Genomic DNA, 16,722 nt, shown 5'->3' with positions numbered 1-16,722 from the left:
TCTCCCCCCCCCCCCACCGCCGCCCTGCCAACTCTCAATAATTCTTTATTTTTAAAATGTCTAGGGTCGGGAACAAACAGTTGATGCCAACCAAGAGTCCTTTACTCACGCAGCCCCAGACCAGGTGCCAAAGACCTTCTTAGAAGCAGTGAATGTGCTTCAGCCTTCAGCTATCATTGGTGAGTGTTGCGGACGCTTCTCATATCAGGTCAGCAGCCCAGAAATACCGTATTTTTCGCTCTATAGGACGCACTTTTCCCCCTTCAAAAATGAAGGGGAAATGTGTGTGCGTCCTATGGAGCGAAGACACTATAGCCCCGCGACCCTCTCCCGGCTGGAGAGGTGACACGCGTCTATGGCAGGAGCCTCTATAGCTGCGTGTCACCTCTCCAGTCGGGAGAGCGCGCGGGGGGCTAAAGCGGGCTTTTGCGAGAGGTGAGGGAATTCCCCCACCTCCCAGGAAAGCCAAGAGAAGCTGTGCAGCCCTTTTAAAGTGCGCGTGGCTTCTGCCGGTTTTGCGGGAGGTGGGGGAATTCCCCCACTTCCCAGGAAAGCCAGGAGAAGCCGCGATCTCTTTAAAGGGGTTGCGCGGCTTCTGCGGGCTTTTGGGAGAGGTGAGGGAATCCCCCCACCTCCCAGGAAAGCCAGGAAAGCCCTGCGCAGCGCCTCCCGGCAAGGAGAGGCTGCACGGGGCTAAAGGGGAAGCCAGAACAGCGAGCGGGATCCACCCCGCTCTCTGCCTGGGCTTCCTCCATAGCTGCGCGCAACCCCTCCGGCAAGGAGAGGCTGCACGGAGCTATGGATTCTTTAGCCCCACGCAGCCTCCCCCGGGAGGGAGAGGCTGCACGGGGCTAAAGGGGAAGCTAAAACAGTGAGCGGGATCCATCCCGCTCTCTGCCTGGGCTTCCTCCATAGCTGCGTGCAACCCCTCCAGCAAGGAGAGGCTGCACGGAGCTATGGATTCTTTAGCCCCACGCAGCCTCCCCCGGGAGGGAGAGGCTGCACGGGGCTAAAGGGGAAGCTAAAACAGTGAGCGGGATCCATCCCGCTCTCTGCCTGGGCTTCCTCCATAGCTGCGTGCAACCCCTCCAGCAAGGAGAGGCTGCACGGAGCTATGGATTCTTTAGCCCCACGCAGCCTCCCCCGGGAGGGAGAGGCTGCACGGGGCTAAAGGGGAAGCTAAAACAGTGAGCGGGATCCATCCCGCTCTCTGCCTGGGCTTCCTCCATAGCTGCGTGCAACCCCTCCGGCAAGGAGAGGCTGCACGGGGCTATGGATTCTTTAGCCCCACGCAGCCTCCCCCGGGAGGGAGAGGCTGCACGGGGCTAAAGAGGAAGCCAAAACACCGAGCGGGATCCATCCTGCTCGGTGCCTTGGCTTGTGCCATAGCCGCGCGCAACCCCTCCGGCAAGGAGAGGCTGCACGGAGCTATGGATTCTTTAGCCCTGCACAGCGTCTCCTGGCAAGGAGAGGTTGCGCTGGGCTAAAGAGGAAGCCAAAACACCGAGCGGGATCCATCCTGCTCGGTGCCTTGGCTTGTGCCATAGCCGCGCGCAACCCCTCCGGCAAGGAGAGGCTGCACGGGGCTATGGATTCTTTAGCCCTGCGCAGAGTCTCCTGGGAAGGAGAGGTTGCGCTGGGCTAAAGAGGAAGCCAAAACACCGAGCGGGATCCATCCTGCTTGGTGCCTTGGCTTGTGCCATAGCCGCGCGCAACCCCTCCGGCAAGGAGAGGCTGCACGGGGCTATGGATTCTTTAGCCCTGCGCAGAGTCTCCTGGCAAGGAGAGGTTGCGCTGGGCTAAAGAGGAAGCCAAAACACCGAGCGGGATCTATCCTGCTCGGTGCCTTGGCTTGTGCCATAGTCGCGCGCAAGCCCTCCGGCAAGGAGAGGCTGCACGGGGCTATGGATTCTTTAGACCCACGCAGCCTCTCCCGGGAGAGAGAGGCTGCACGGGGCTAAAGGGGAAGCTAAAACAGTGAGCGGGATCCATCCTGCTCTCTGCCTTGGCTTCCTCCATATCCGCGCGCAACCCCTCCGGCAGGGAGAGGTTGTGCGCAGCCTGTACGCTGCTCTTTGGGGCTGGGGGGGGGGAAATATTTTTTTTCTTGATTTCCCCCCCTAAAAACTGGGTGCGCCCTATGGTCCGGTGCGCCCTATGGTGCGAAAAATACGGTAATAATACTGATGCTTTCAGGAAGGGCTTTTAATGTCAGGTGGATACTACTACTACTACTATTACTACTACTACTAATAATAATTTATTTATACTTCTCCTATCTGGCTGGGCTTCCCCAGCCACTCTGGGCAGCTTCCAACAAAATATTAAAATACAGTAATGCATCAAACATTTAAAGCTTTCCTAAACAGGGCTGCCTTCCCAAAGGAGGCTATGTGTTTACTGAGCACCAGACCTGCAAGAATTACATTTTCTACGGTGACTGGCCTGTGTGTGCTTGTACTGTCAACAGGCCTGAGGGGACACTCGTGTGAACACTCAGTAAGGTTAAAGGTAAAGGACCCCTGGACGGTTAAGTCCAGTCAAAGGCAACTATGGGGTTGCGGCGCTTATCTCGCTTTCAGATTAAGGGAACTGGCGTTTGTCCACAGACAGCTATCTGGGTCATGTCGCCAGCAGGATTAAACCGCTTCTGGCGCAACGGGACACTGTGATGGAAACCAGAGTGCATGGAAATACCATTTAGCTTCCCGCCGGAGCAGTACCTATTTATCTACTTGCACTGGTGTGCTTTCGAACTGCTAGGTTGGCAGGAGCTGGGACAGAGCAACAGGAGCTCACCCTATTGCAGGGATTCAAACCGCTGACCTTTTGATCGGCAAGCCCAAGAGGCTCAGTGGTTTAGACCACAGCGCCACCCGCGTCCCAACTGAACACTCACTGGGTGTGTTGGTCATCCTGTGCCATGCTATTCCTGATAAAGCAGAACTGAGCCTTATCCTCCATAAATTTATCAGTGGCTGCTAATACTAGTGGCTAGATACTGCCTTCAGGATCAGAGGTGGCAGGCCCTGTTTAATGGCTTCCCGTAGGCATTTGGTTGAATATTTCTGGGCCCAGGTCCTCTTGATGCTTAAAGCCCTAAGAGGTGTAGGCCACAAATATCCTTCCCTACAGTCCCTCTTGGATATTAAGATCAACAGAGGGGGCCCTCTTGATAGTTCCTCCACCCTCAGAAGCTTGCCGGGACGGGGGCATTCTCTGTTGCAGGCCCTCAGTTGTGCAACGTCCCACAGAGGTGTGGCTCAGGACCTCAATACCTCAAGGACCGCCCCTCCCCATATAAACCATCCCAGACTTTTCATGCATCATCTGAGGCATGACAAATGCCAGAGTGCACAGAAACACCATTTACCTTCCCGCCACAGTGGTACCTATTTATCTACTTGCACTAGCGTGCTTTTGAAATGCTAGCTTGGCAGGAGCTGGGACCGAGCAACGGGAGCTCACTCTGTCATGGGGATTTGAACCACTGACCTTCCGATCAGCAAGCCCAAGAGGCTCAGTGGTTTAGACCACAGCGCCACCCATGTCCCTGCCAGTTACGTGTGGAGACAAGGGAATATACAAACTTGCCATGAGACAAGACCTTACTGAGTCTGTGTGTTGCCTGTCCTGCATTAACTGCTTTCATATCCCACTGGCATTGAGGCAAGTAGGAGCATGAGAAATAATTTTGCTTTAGCAGGAACGTGTGCCATCACATCCCCAGAGTGGCCGTGCTGTGTCCAACCCAGTTGGCGCAGAAACACTTGCTGTGTTCCAGTGTCTTATTGCTACCATTTTCAGAAAACTGCATGTGAGCCTCTTTTTGGCAGGAGGGCAGGGGAAAAGGCATCATGTTATTTGCTTCTTCCAGGGGTTGCAGGCGCAGGCCGACTCTTCTCCCACGACGTTCTCAAAGCGATGGGCTCCATCAACCAGAGACCGATCATATTTGCACTGAGTAACCCTACTGCGAAAGCCGAGTGCACCGCTGAGGAGGCATACACATTAACAGAGGTGGGCCAAATAACTTGAAGCATCGCTGGTCATCACAGTCTTTCTCCTGGACTGTGCAGCTTGACTTGCTTGACTGAGCTGCCGGAAGCTTGATCAGGAAGCACCTTCTGTGCTGAAGACATTATGTGGTTGTGACTCGTGTGCTAGTGTGGCTGATCAGCTCACCTGCAGAGAACTGGTATCTGGTATCAATGGTCCTTTCCCTCTCTCACGAGGACCTCAAGGGACACACTGCCCAGATTTGCGCCCTGGGAGGTCACTTGGGTGCTGCTAACACAGTAGTTTGATTTCTCCTCCTCCTCCTCCTCCTCCTCCTCCTCCTCCTCCTCCTCCCTCTCCTTCTCCTTCACTGATCACTCGTAGTCAAGTAAGATCGTCTTCCATGAACACAGTCTTGACAGTGAGTCCGTAAGTGACTGTGGAGGCCAATTCTGGATCCACATGTCCTTCCACAGTGGGGACATAGGTGGGAGTTGATCATGGCGAGGATTTGCCAAGCATGCCTTCCTCTTAGCACGTTTCTCCCCTGCGTCCTGAGTTTGAGCATCTTCACAGCCCATGACACCTTTGGTAAAGGCTGTTCTCCAATTGGAGCGTTCGCAGGCCAGTGTTTTCCAGTTGTCTGTGTTTATACTACATTTTTTTTTTAGATTTGCCTTGAGACAGTCTTTAAAGCTCTTTTGTTGACTACCAGCATTACACTTTCCATTTTTAGGTTCGGAATAGAGTAGTTGCTTTGGAAGATGATAATCCCCAGAGGTGCACTCCATTGTCCCTTGAGACAGATGGATGTCAGCAGCAACAACTTCTGAATAGGCTCTAACTAGATATGGAATCGGCATGGTGGAGCAGAATCTCAGCTGCCCACCAGGAGTATCTGCCCTACCTCTGGGTGTACCAGACACCCACACATTGGATGTCATAATCACTTACGATCCACACACACCGGATCCAAAACACACAGACTGAATAGGGCAATATTATCCCTTTTTTTATGTGTTCAAAAGTTAACTGTCGTATTGTTGGGCTTACACACTTCCAAAGGCCCTATGGAAACATGGGTTCAGCACACAGATATCTGGTAGGTTTGCCAATGGGGTCAGATTCTGCTGTAATGCAGTTTTCAGGGTGGATAAAAATCAATGATTTATTTATTTTAAAATAAAATAGGATTTTTTTTTATTTAAATCGATTTTAAAAATTTAAATTAGATTCTTAAAATAAAATGTTTTTGGAGGAAAAAATCTTTCTAAAGATAAGTTTTCTATTTAAGTTACATTATAGTCCAAAGGCCATCAGGAAATAAGGATTTGTTTTAAGCTTTTCATGTTGTAATGGTTCTAGGGGTTGCTCATGCGTAAATCGGTGCCACGCCTGGGTGGGTTGCCTGAGTGAACCCTTTCTGTCTGGACAGCCACTCGCCCGTGGCTGTCTCAATCGCTGGCAGAATCCGTCAGTGGGCGTTTCTTAAACTTCTTCCAGCATAAAAGTTCTTTGACGCCTAGTCTTCGCCTACTCTCCCTGCGCGGAAGCCTTCTGCGCAGGGAGGGTGTGGGCATCGGAGGACCCGTGCTCTCCCTGCTGGTCCCCGGCGAGGAGTCTTGGAGCCACCTCACCGATTCCCCCATCTGGCCCCCTCCTCCACTGGTTGGTCCTACGCTGATTTCCTTCCCCAGAAGATGTGCTGCTTCTCTCCCTCCCGGGACGCTCTCCGGAATCCCTCTGGAGCCCTCCCTCTCCTTCTGGCTCCAATGGCAGTTCCCTGACACATGTGTATTGAAACTCAGTCTAAGTTTTTTTTTCTTTATGTTTAACCACATCAGTTAACAAACATGGATACATATGCTATAATGTTATTGTTTTAGTTAAATAAATGGTTTAAATTGTTATTAATTGTTATTACTTTTCTCCTTCCAATAAAGTACAGCAGAAAAGTTGTCCAAATATAAAAACAGTTAACTTATTCGCTCCGCCGGGAAGGTAAACAGTGTTTCCGTGCACTGCTCTGGTTCGCCAGAAGCGGCTTAGTCATGCTGGCCACATGACCCAGAAGCTGTATGCCGGCTCCCTCGGCCAATAAAGCAAGATGAGCGCCGCAACCCCAGAGTCATCTGCGACTGGACCTAATGGTCAGGGGTTCCTTTACCTTTACCTTTATATCTCATAGTACAACCAAATCAGTAATTTTTGATATAACTGTAAAAACTACTCTGAAAATGTATTATTCCAAAAATGAAACCTTCATCCGGTTGTAAATATTACGATTATACCAGCAGGAATGCCTTTCTGTAAAAAAATAAATTTGTTGTATAGTCGTGTCCGACTCTTTGTGACCCCATGGACCAGAGCACGCCAGGCACTCCTGTCTTCCACTGCCTCCCGCAGTTTGGTCAAACTCATGCTGGTAGCTTCGAGAACACTGTCCAACCATCTCGTCCTCTGTCGTCCCCTTCTCCTTGTGCCCTCCATCTTTCCCAACATCAGGGTCTTTTCCAGGGAGTCTTCTCTTCTCATGAGGTGGCCAAAGTATTGGAGCCTCAGCTTCACGATCTGTCCTTCCAGTGAGCACTCAGGGCTGATTTCCTTAAGAATGGATGCGTTTGATCTCCTTGCAGTCCATGGGACCCTCAAGAGTCTCCTCCAGCACCATAATTCAAAAGCATCAATTCTTTGGTGATCAGTCTTCTTTATGGTCCAGCTCTCACTTCCATACATCACTACTGGGAAAACCATGGCTTTAACTATAAGGACCTTTGTCGGCAAGGTGATGTCTCTGCTTTTTAAGACGCTGTCTAGGTTTGCCATCGCCTGTCTCCCAAGGAGCAGGCGTCTTTTAATTTCGTGACTGCTGTTTTTTAACTGTTAACTGATGTGGTTAAACATAAAGGGGGAAAAACTTAGACTGAGTTTCAATACACACGAATAAAAAAATTTAAACCAAGTCTCACTGACTTAAATCAAATCCACTCTGGCAGTTTGTAATATTATTTGGCTGGAGACATGTGTGAGCACCTCTTGGTGTAGCTAAAAGTGTTGTGTCTGCCCAGTGTACAAATACTCACATGTATAAAATTGCAGTGGAACTTCATCTGTACTGTATTGCCCTTATTCTTGCAGAAGTGGCTTCCTGATGAATCGTTTCCTCTTTTTTCTATTTGACAGGGGCGTTGTCTGTTCGCAAGCGGCAGCCCTTTTGAGCCAGTGAAGCTAAGTGAAGGGCGATCCTTCAAACCCGGACAAGGAAACAATGCATACATATTTCCAGGTAAAGCAGTTTGTTAAGAGACAATTTTGGCTCGTAAGAATCCAAAGGCCTCTTGCATTGCGAGATGGGCTTTACGATGGCAGGTTACAAGTTCATAATAAAAAATATTTTTTGCCACAAGGGCATCAGGGAATTCTGTGCTGCCCTACAGAGAGCCAGTGTGGTGTAGTGATTAAGAGCAGTAGACTCGTAATCTGGTGAACTGGGTTCGCGTCTCCGCTCCTCCACATGCAGCCACTGAGTTACCTTGGGCTAGTCACACTTCTCTGAAGTCTCTCAGCCCCACTCACCTCACAGAGTGTTTGTTGTGGGGGGAGGAAGGGAAATGAGAATGTTAGCCGCTTTGACACTCCTTTGGGTATCAAGTGGGCTATCAAATCCAAACTCCTCCTCCTCCTCCTCCTCCTCCTCCTCTTCTTCTTCTTCTTCTTCTTCTTCTTCTTCTTCTTCTTCAGTTCCCTTCATGCTATTGGCTTTCAGTGCTGAGCATTGTTGGTAGCAACGCTTATAAAAATAAACACTGCTGTAAGCTTCTACGCAAACAGCGGCATAAAAGCCTTTCAGTTCCCCAAATCCAGACGATTTTGCAAAACGACTTTGAATGTCTCTGTTCTTTAGGCGTTGCTCTTGCTGTTATTCTCAGTGGGGTTCGGCACATTAGCGATCAAGTTTTCCTGGAGGCTGCGAAGGTAAGTGGTCCGAAGGCGAAACGCCTGGTGGGTGAAATAGTACGTGCATTGCAGTTTCCGCACGTGTGAAGGGGATTTTCAAATGGAAAAGATAGAATATGAGTTCAAAACTGACCTGTGCATTGGTTGGCTTAAGAGGCTAGAAGCGAGGAGGTTGCGCCATGACGTCAAAAGCCTTGGTTAGATCAAGGCGACCGCAGTGTGCTCTACATGGGGCTGCCTTGGAAGACGGTTTAGAAACGTCCTCTGGTTCATAAACGTAGCAGCAAGGATGTAGACCGGAGCCAGTTACTGCGATTGCGTGGCTCCCATTATTGCAACAACTTCACTGGCTTGAGAGCCATTTCCAGGCCTCAGCCAAAGGATTGGTTATCTTCTCTAAAGCCTTAAATGGCCCAGGAGCAGTGTAACCCCAGATGGTGGTTCATAGAATCATAGAGTTGGAAGAGACCACAAGGGCCATCTAGTCCAACCCCCTGCCAAGCAGGAAACACCATCAGAGCACTCCTGACATATGGTTGTCAAGCCTCTGCTTAAAGACCTCCAAAGAAGGAGACTCCACCACACTCCTTGGCAGCAAATTCCACTGTCGAACGGCTCTTACTGTCAGGAAGTTCTTCCTAATGTTTAGGTGGAATCTTCTTTCTTGTAGTTTGGATCCATTGCTCCGTGTCCGCTTGTCTGGAGCAATTCTGGTTCAATTGTCTGGTTCGTTCCTGTGTAATATTTTTCTCTTCGTATTAAAAAAGGCGTTAACAGAGCAGCTGACTGAGGAAGAACTTGCGGAAGGACGGCTTTATCCTCCTCTTGCAAACATCCGGGAGGTTTCCATTAACATTGCCGTTAAAGTAAGTGCCATTTTAGGGGTGGCAGGAGGAGCGTTTGGATAGATGTACAGCCCACTTTAATTTTTCTGAATATCGCAGGGTGGAGTGGGTGGGGACATTCAATGACATTCTAGGGGCTGGAATTGATTGCGTGGGATGAACCTAAATTGCCCATTCTAGGTGTCCGAACAAGGTTTGGATAATGACGATCATCATTAAACGGAAACCTTGAAGGACAAAGGTAGCACACGTCTGGGCCCAAAATGCCAAGGCCATCTTCAAACCATGTTTGTGAGCTTCCAGAAGCAATTGGCTGCTTGTGGTTGGAAACAAAATATTGCAATAGGAAGACACCAGTGATGGGGAATCTGTGGCTCTCCACAGATGTTGCTTCCATCATCCCTGGCTGTTGGCCTTGCTGGCTGAGGCAGATGGGAGATGGAGGGTCCAACGGCAAGCTGGAGGACCACAAGGAGGACTGTAGCTCAATGGCAGAACATCTTCTTTGCATGCGGACAGTCCCAGATCCAATTGCAGGCAGGGCTGAGAGAGACCCATGTGAAACCAACCTCTGTTGCCTGACTCCCAACTCCCATTAGCCCCAGCCACCATGGCCCAACGGTCATGGATGATGGGTTTTGTAGTCCAGCATCTGAAGGGCAGCAGGTTAGCTAGCCAGGGTGTAGACAATACTGAAGGAGATGGACCAGCATAAGGCAGCTTTCTGTGTTCCACAACTCTGAGATAGATCATGGGAATCTTGCAGATCAATAATCTGATTTCCTCCCGCTCCAGGTTGTGGAATTTTTGTATGCCAACAACATGGCGTTCCATTACCCCGAGCCTGCAGACAAGAACAAGCACATACGGTCGAGGATCTGGAACTACAAGTACGAATCGTTTCTGCCGGATTTGTATGATTGGCCAGAATCTACGGCGCACCCACCAAAAACACAGTGACTCGCCCAAGGGGCCATGTTCCTCAGGTGGCACCTGAAATTCTGCAGGGAATCTCTTTCCAGAACAGATTTAAAACCAGGAACGGTTTGAGACTTTGATTTTTTTCAACAACAACAAAAGTATTTTTAAGCCTTGCCCCATAACAATTGCCTGGATTGCTCCTGGTATAGATTTTCCCTCTGATGATTTGCATTCCAATGGATGGAAGTGACTTATCTGGAACCAAGATACAAAAACTTACACTGATTTATTTTTTTTAAATTCATTTTTACAGTCCTCAGGGTCACTTAACGATATACAGGAAATCCTTAATTATCTTGTCATTCCTGTTATGTAGACCCAGTTTATATATTTAGTGGTAGAGCTTCTTCTGAGCTGCCCCACTTCAGACTGCAAATGATCTTCTTTATCTATATTGGAAACAAATAAACTCACCGAGTGTAGAAAATGAGCATGTCAGAAAGATTCGGCCTAGCCTTCTGGCCTGTGCTGCTTTTCTGCTTGCACAGAACTTGTTTTTTGCGGAGAAAACATTCAAACAGGCAACCTTCCAGCATCTTGAAGTGGTACAGCGCAGAAATGGTTTTACCTCTTGATCCTGCTGCATGCATTAACTGGGCCTTAAGCTGGCTACCAAATCTCTTCATCCCTTTTTGTACTCTGGTTGCCTATTTTATATGTGGCCTGGTGGCCCTTGCAGTTGTCTGATGTGCTGAGCTTTGTGGCCTCAATTGGGCAATGTCAGATTTTAGGACGGGCTACCAACTTCCTTTGCAGGTAAACATGGTGAGTTGTCTGTTCTGAGCTTCGAGTAAGCAACTTTGCCCTTCTTAGCTCTGCTACAAAAACAAAAACCCTTGCCAGCAAGCATGGTTTTAGAGTGCTTCCACATGGCAGTTTATTGTGAAGTCTGTGCTGTTCACAAATGCAGCATCCACACAATGTCACAATGCCCTCCCATATTATTTTCCGGTTTAATAGGGGTTTACTGTTTCTGCAGAAAACCCAGCAAGTAACACCCTCCTCGCAAAAGAACAGAACAATAGAACTGGCTTAAATGCAGTGGGCTAAATTATGGGGTGGCATTTTGATGAGGATGATGTTTCAGGGATGCAGCAAAAAAACTTTTATGTGTGAACAGCACAAAGTCCACAGTGTGTAAGTGACCTAAGTCTCTTGAATCTATACAAGGGGCGTGAGAACCTTTGACCCTCCAGATGTTGCTGAACTAGAACTCCCATCACCCCTGGCCATTGGCCATGTTTGCTGGGGCCGATGGGAGTTGGACTTCAAAGTTTCTGGAGGGCCAAAGTTTCTCCACCCCGCGTACCAGTGTTGGCTTCTACAATGTTCCAATTTTGCCTTTTCAAAGTTTTTCTCTGCGGAGTGCTTACACTCCATAGCCCCAAATCCTGGGCCTCCAGTGCATCCTCAGAGCTCTGTCCCAATGGCATCAGCATTGGGGTGGTCTTCCCATATTTAAATTTCAGCCTCCTGTATAGGTCATTCCCAGTTCCCATGGAAATTCTGCATTCAAAAACGCATACACTCCCAAACTTTGGATGGAGGCATGCATTTAGGAATTAGCTTGAACTGTCTTTATTTTACAACATAATAGCAAGATTTGTGCCTCTGAAAACAAGGGGCAGTTTCAGTGTGGGCTTCCCCAGTGCTAAGCTGCATTTTGACCTGACCAGATGCAAGGCTTGCGTTTGGCATGCAATGTGGTCAGTGAGCAGTCCGGCCACGGCTTCCACCCGACTGGGCCACCCTTAACTATAGATCCGCTATGTGTACAGCTGTTGCAAAACTGATTTTCCAACTGATTGTACATTTAGTACAAAGACTTATTTGGTGCCTGGCTGGGTGTGTTTTTTAATCTCTCAAATGAGTTGTTACCTAAAATTGTGGTGATCGTGGAAAATGGGGAGTGGGCATTGTTCCCTGTTTACTTCTTCCGATAAGCACCAGGCGACAGCAGCTCTAGTTTTAAAGACTTGGGAAACGGATTAGGATTTCTTGACCGCCTCATTTTGTGTAGAAGCAACAATGAGATATCGGGGTTTATATCTGGCACTCCACACTCGCTGCCCTTAATGGCTCTTCTGCCTGCCAAAAGGGATGGAAGACATTTGTGATGAAAGAAATTAAACCAATCAAGCATACGGGGTACATTTCTGAACAGATTTAATTCAAATGTTCTCAGCAGACTGATGAGCTGCCGGACAAGCATCACTTAGTATTAGATTGGCATTATGCTAATGTCTTCTCTGCCATTTCCCCTACTTCACCTCTCTGCATAATTTTTTGTCTGCCAAGATGATTGCATGCTCATACAGCAAAGAGATGAATTTTTTGCACCAGCGAAGGTTGTGATTACAAAAGGCGTAATTTACCAGAGTTTTCACAAGCTCCAGTAAATTCATTGGAGCTGTGCAAGCCAGCTACTGTTCTTTGGGTAAAGTCTCCTGGATTTCACTGAGGTTTGTGCACTGCTCCTGCAGCAGTGCTTATGCCACACTTCTCAACAGAAAGCAGAACAGAATGGTCCTTATCTCCTATACACACCCTCAAGGCTTTAAGAGTTGGATCATACATACGGTATATGAACAGCCCAGTGTGTCTTGCACACACAGAACATTCAAAGGAGTAATTTAAGGGTGTTTTCCATGCTACAGTTTTAAGATACAGGAGCACTCGCATAGTTTGAAACGGTCTACCCACCACCCTTCATAGGCATAGCTAGCTTAATGCAATTGGGCACATAATTTGCTAGATTCTAGAGGTAGTTGTGTGGTCAGACTTGGATCCAAGTACACAAGCTTTGACAGAATGTATTTAGTCTGAGAGATAGTCCAGCTAATGTTTCCCTTCTTCCCATGTTGCTCTTGTGAGAACTGAGTTTACACAACTATCACACTCTGGTGATACATCTGTCGCTGGATTGCACCTTCTTCAGACTCCGGGTGGGGAATTGCGTGCTTAAACGTTCCCCAGAATAAAAAGCGAGAGAGCACTGTGCACATGCAAAACTAATATGTTAAGGAGAAAGTTGCCTTGAACCAACCTTCCCTTTATACTAGTTCTGTGATGTGCAGGAAGGTGTTTTAAAAAATAAATATTCAGATATTTATTTGCCCCCCTCAAGTGTGAAGTGGTAGTCTGGGAACAGGTGAATCTTGTGTTTGCTGAGCGTAGTTCAATTCCTATCCAGTCAGTCTTCCTCCTCCAGGGATGTGAGCCTTCCATTCAAGTCAACCTTTGCAAGATCCTTGACGAATACCATTTTAAAAAATAGTACAAGTAAAGCAACATGTGAAAAACAAGGCACTATAATGTAGCTGTGAGCATAAGTTTCTCTTGTGTTATTGGCAAAAACAACAATGGGGTGTCGGCAATGCTATTTAAAAGTGTGTCTTAGTTTGTAATGTATTTTTTTGTGGGGGGTTGCACACAAAATAGCACCTCCTGGCACCTCTTTTAGAAGGGATTTCCCCTCCCCTTTGTTTGCCTTATAACATGGCTTCATCATTGCACTTCCTAACCCTTGTTTTCTTTTTAGCGACGTTTATTTATTCTGTAAGTCGTTTTTAACGAAGCTGTTTTAATGATTGCTCTCGAGGCTTTGCGCATGAAGATTGCTTTTCCATGAGTGCGACAAAAGCTTAAATGCTGCTTTAGAGGGACTGAAAGCAATTCTTCAGAAGAGGGTTCGTTATGTATTTGTACACCTTGTTATCTTGGAATTCTTTTTTGAGAGGTGAAACTCGTGTTTGGAAAACTTGACCCGTGCCTCTCCCTAGCTGTCCCGTGTCAGTGAAGGTGCTGTTCACACAACCGCCTGAACCCATGATGCCCTTTTGGTCTGCATAACAGCCACTATTTATTGAATTCAGCCCAGATCTGCTTTAGGCACATGCCACCAGAAATGTGACAGAAGCTACATTTTTGGAGATGTGCCGAAACCCAATGTGGTCTGAATTTAAAGTGAACATATGCATGTGTACACGATGATCTATACAACAGGAAATCTCTGTTGACAGCCATGTCCTGGTTGGGCTCCTGGATTTGGCCCTGAAACCATGTACTGTATACAGAAAAGAGGGACAGTTTTCTTATGACTCAAGTGGGGAAACCCTTTCATTTTTCTGGCTCCTCTGCATGAGGAATCTTGATGGGAAATAAGAAACCCCAACTCTCTCTGGTAGCCCAAAATGTCCCAAGCAGAGCATAAAAGTAAGGCAATTTTAGTTCCATCAGCTGTTGTGTCTTGCATAAATGCTGTTTGGGCTGTTTCTAAAGCAAATCAAACACCTTTGTGGGAGCAATTCTTGCATAGTCAAAATACAAATCCTCAGGATGAACCTTTTTTCAGAATATGGTTTATTGCGAAGTAGTCTGTGTGGCTTTAAAAATGAACAAACACTGTGTTTAAAAATGTGGGTTTATTTTTCTCCTTTGGTAATATTGTACCCGTACTGAGATACGTGTTAATGGTCTTCTATTTTCATAGTAAAAGCCGTCCCTTTTGCCTACGTTGTGTGTGTGAAACTATTATTTGGCCAAGTTGAACAAGCCTTCGGCTCACGCACAAGGGAGCCCCTGCCCCTCTCTACTCATTCATTCATTGATGCAGCTTTCCTACACCATAGAATAATATTTGGAAGGGACCCTGAGGGTCATCTAGTCCAACCCCCTGCAATGCAGGAATATCAACTAAAGTATCCGTGACTGATGGCCATCCAACCTCTGCTTAAAAACCTCTGTGTAATTAGGACTGTGATGTGGTCTTTTGAAACACTGATATTGGAAACTGCTACATATAATTACTAAGAAATTCGGATGGAAGAGATTCGAGGAAGTCAAATACTATGTTTATGAAGATGGATGGTACTTAATTTTAATTACCGTATTTTTTGTTCTATAAGACTCACTTTTTCCCTCCTAAAAAGTAAGGGGAAATGTGTGTGCATCTTATGGAGCGAATGCAGGCTGCACAGCTATCCCAGAAGCTAGAACAGCAAGAGGGGTTGCTGCTTTCACTGTGCAGCGATCCTTCTTGTTGTTCTGGCTTCTGAGATTCATAATATATATTTTTTCTTGTTTTCCTCCTCCAAAAACTAGGTGCGTCTTGTGGTCTGGTGCATCTTATAGAGCGAAAAATACGGTAATTAAGTGATAATATGTTGAATGTATCTTTTTTTTGTTTGTCTTTATTATTGTTAATCTTTTCTTTTTTTTTACTATGTTTATCTACTGAGAATAATAAATATTATTGGGGGGGGGGGAACCTCTCAAGGATGGAGAGTCTACAATTTCCCAAAGAAGACCGTTCCACTGTCAAACAGCTCTTACCGTCAGAAAGTTCTCCTTTCTTGTAACATGAATCCATTGGTTTGGGGTCCTACCCTCTAGAGCAGGAGAAAACAAGTCTGCTCCATCTTCCATGGGAATAGCCCTTCAGATATTTGAAGATGGCCATCGTATCTCCTCTCAGATTACTCTTTTCCAGGCTAAACATGCCCTATTCCCTCAAGCATTCCTCATAAGGCCTGGTTTCCAGACCCTCAGTCATCTCGGTCGCCCTCCTCTGCACACATTCCAGCATGTCAGTATCCTCCCATATATAATATATATAATATTATTTACTCTGGGCGGCTTCCAACAAAATATTAAAATACAATAATCTATTAAACATTAACAGCTTCCCTAAACAAGGCTGCCTTCAGATGTCTTCTAAAAGTCTGGTAGTTGTTGTTCTCTTTGACATCTGGTGGGAGGGTGTTCCACAGGGAGGGCGCCACTACCGAGAAGGCCCTCTGCCTGGTTCCCTGTAGCTTTGCTTCTCGCAATGAGGGAACCGCCAGAAGGCCCTCGGCGCTGGACCTCAGTGTCCGGGCAGAACGATGGGGGTGGAGACGCTCCTTCAGATATACTGGGCCGAGGCCGTTTAGGGCTTTAAAGGTCAGCACCAACACTTTGAATTGTGCTTGGAAACGTACTGCTTGTAAATATGCCTTTCAATCATCTTCACAGTGGTGCTGCCATAGGAAAACTGCAGCACTTATTGGCATCAGTGGACAGCACCGATCTGGAATGGGCACCAGGAAGGCTGACGCATAAATTCCTCTACATATGATCAAGCTGATGCATGTGATAAACTGCTTGTGGGTGACACACCTGTCTTGTCCATGCAGAAGCAGGTCTCTGGCTTCCACAGGGTGGCCCCTCTATATAAAGCTATATATGCATTTGGATAATGATAACAACACATACCTACATACTCGACAAGCATATATGAAATGGCAGCTGTTTGCATACATAGTGATACGTTGTACCTTTTCTTTTTAATTCTCAAGTTTTCCAAAGGAAAATAAAACAAATTATACAACATTTTCCAATTAGCATTCCATTAATGTTCAACTTCCCCTCCACCCTTCCAGGGTTTCCCCAAATTTCCTAATACTGCTACATATTAAAATTATGCTATGCCATCTCTCCTCCACCGCTCAGTGTGGCGGACGCGGGTGGCGCTGTGGTCTAAACCACTGAGCCTCTTGGGCTTGCTGATTGTAAGGTTCGCAGTTCAAATCCCTGTGGGTGAGCTCCCATTGCTCTGTCCCAGCTCCTACCAACCTAGCAGTTCGAAAGCACACCAGTGCAAGTAGATAAATAGGTACCACTGTGGCAGGAAGGTAATAGTTTCTGTGCGCTCTGGTTTCCTTCACAGTGTTCCATTGCGCCAGAAGCGGTTTAGTCATGCTGGCCACATGACCCACATGTGGACAAACGCTGGCTGCCTCGGCCTGAAAGCGAGATGAGCCCCACAACCCCATAGTTGTCTTTGACTGGAATTAACTGTCCAGGGGTCCTTTACCTTTACCTTCTCAGTGTGTACACTTTGCTGCTGTTCTTACTTGAAACTGCCTTGCGTTTTAACACGTTTACAAAAAAAAAAAAA

At 47.2% G+C, this 16,722-nt stretch overlaps 1 protein-coding gene across 1 annotated transcript in view; it reads left to right on the top strand.

The window, feature by feature from the left end:
- Positions 1 to 14,296, top strand: part of ME2 (malic enzyme 2) — a 45,294-nt gene extending 30,998 nt beyond the window's left edge. The window contains exons 11-16 of the mRNA XM_083402921.1: positions 65 to 179; positions 3,878 to 4,020; positions 7,183 to 7,285; positions 7,904 to 7,974; positions 8,724 to 8,822; positions 9,597 to 14,296. Of these exons, the coding sequence (XP_083259047.1) occupies positions 65 to 179; positions 3,878 to 4,020; positions 7,183 to 7,285; positions 7,904 to 7,974; positions 8,724 to 8,822; positions 9,597 to 9,761 (696 nt within the window). The 3' untranslated portion in view covers positions 9,762 to 14,296. The remainder of the gene's footprint in view (positions 1 to 64; positions 180 to 3,877; positions 4,021 to 7,182; positions 7,286 to 7,903; positions 7,975 to 8,723; positions 8,823 to 9,596) is intronic.
- The last annotated feature ends 2,426 nt before the right edge of the window (positions 14,297 to 16,722 follow it).

The sequence above is a fragment of the Podarcis tiliguerta genome (genome assembly GCF_965153285.1).
Source record: "Podarcis tiliguerta genome assembly, chromosome: 11".
Classification (NCBI taxonomy): Eukaryota; Metazoa; Chordata; class Lepidosauria; order Squamata; family Lacertidae; genus Podarcis; species Podarcis tiliguerta.
Note: the sequence above shows the minus strand (reverse complement) of the source record. Positions and strands in the feature narration are given on the sequence as shown.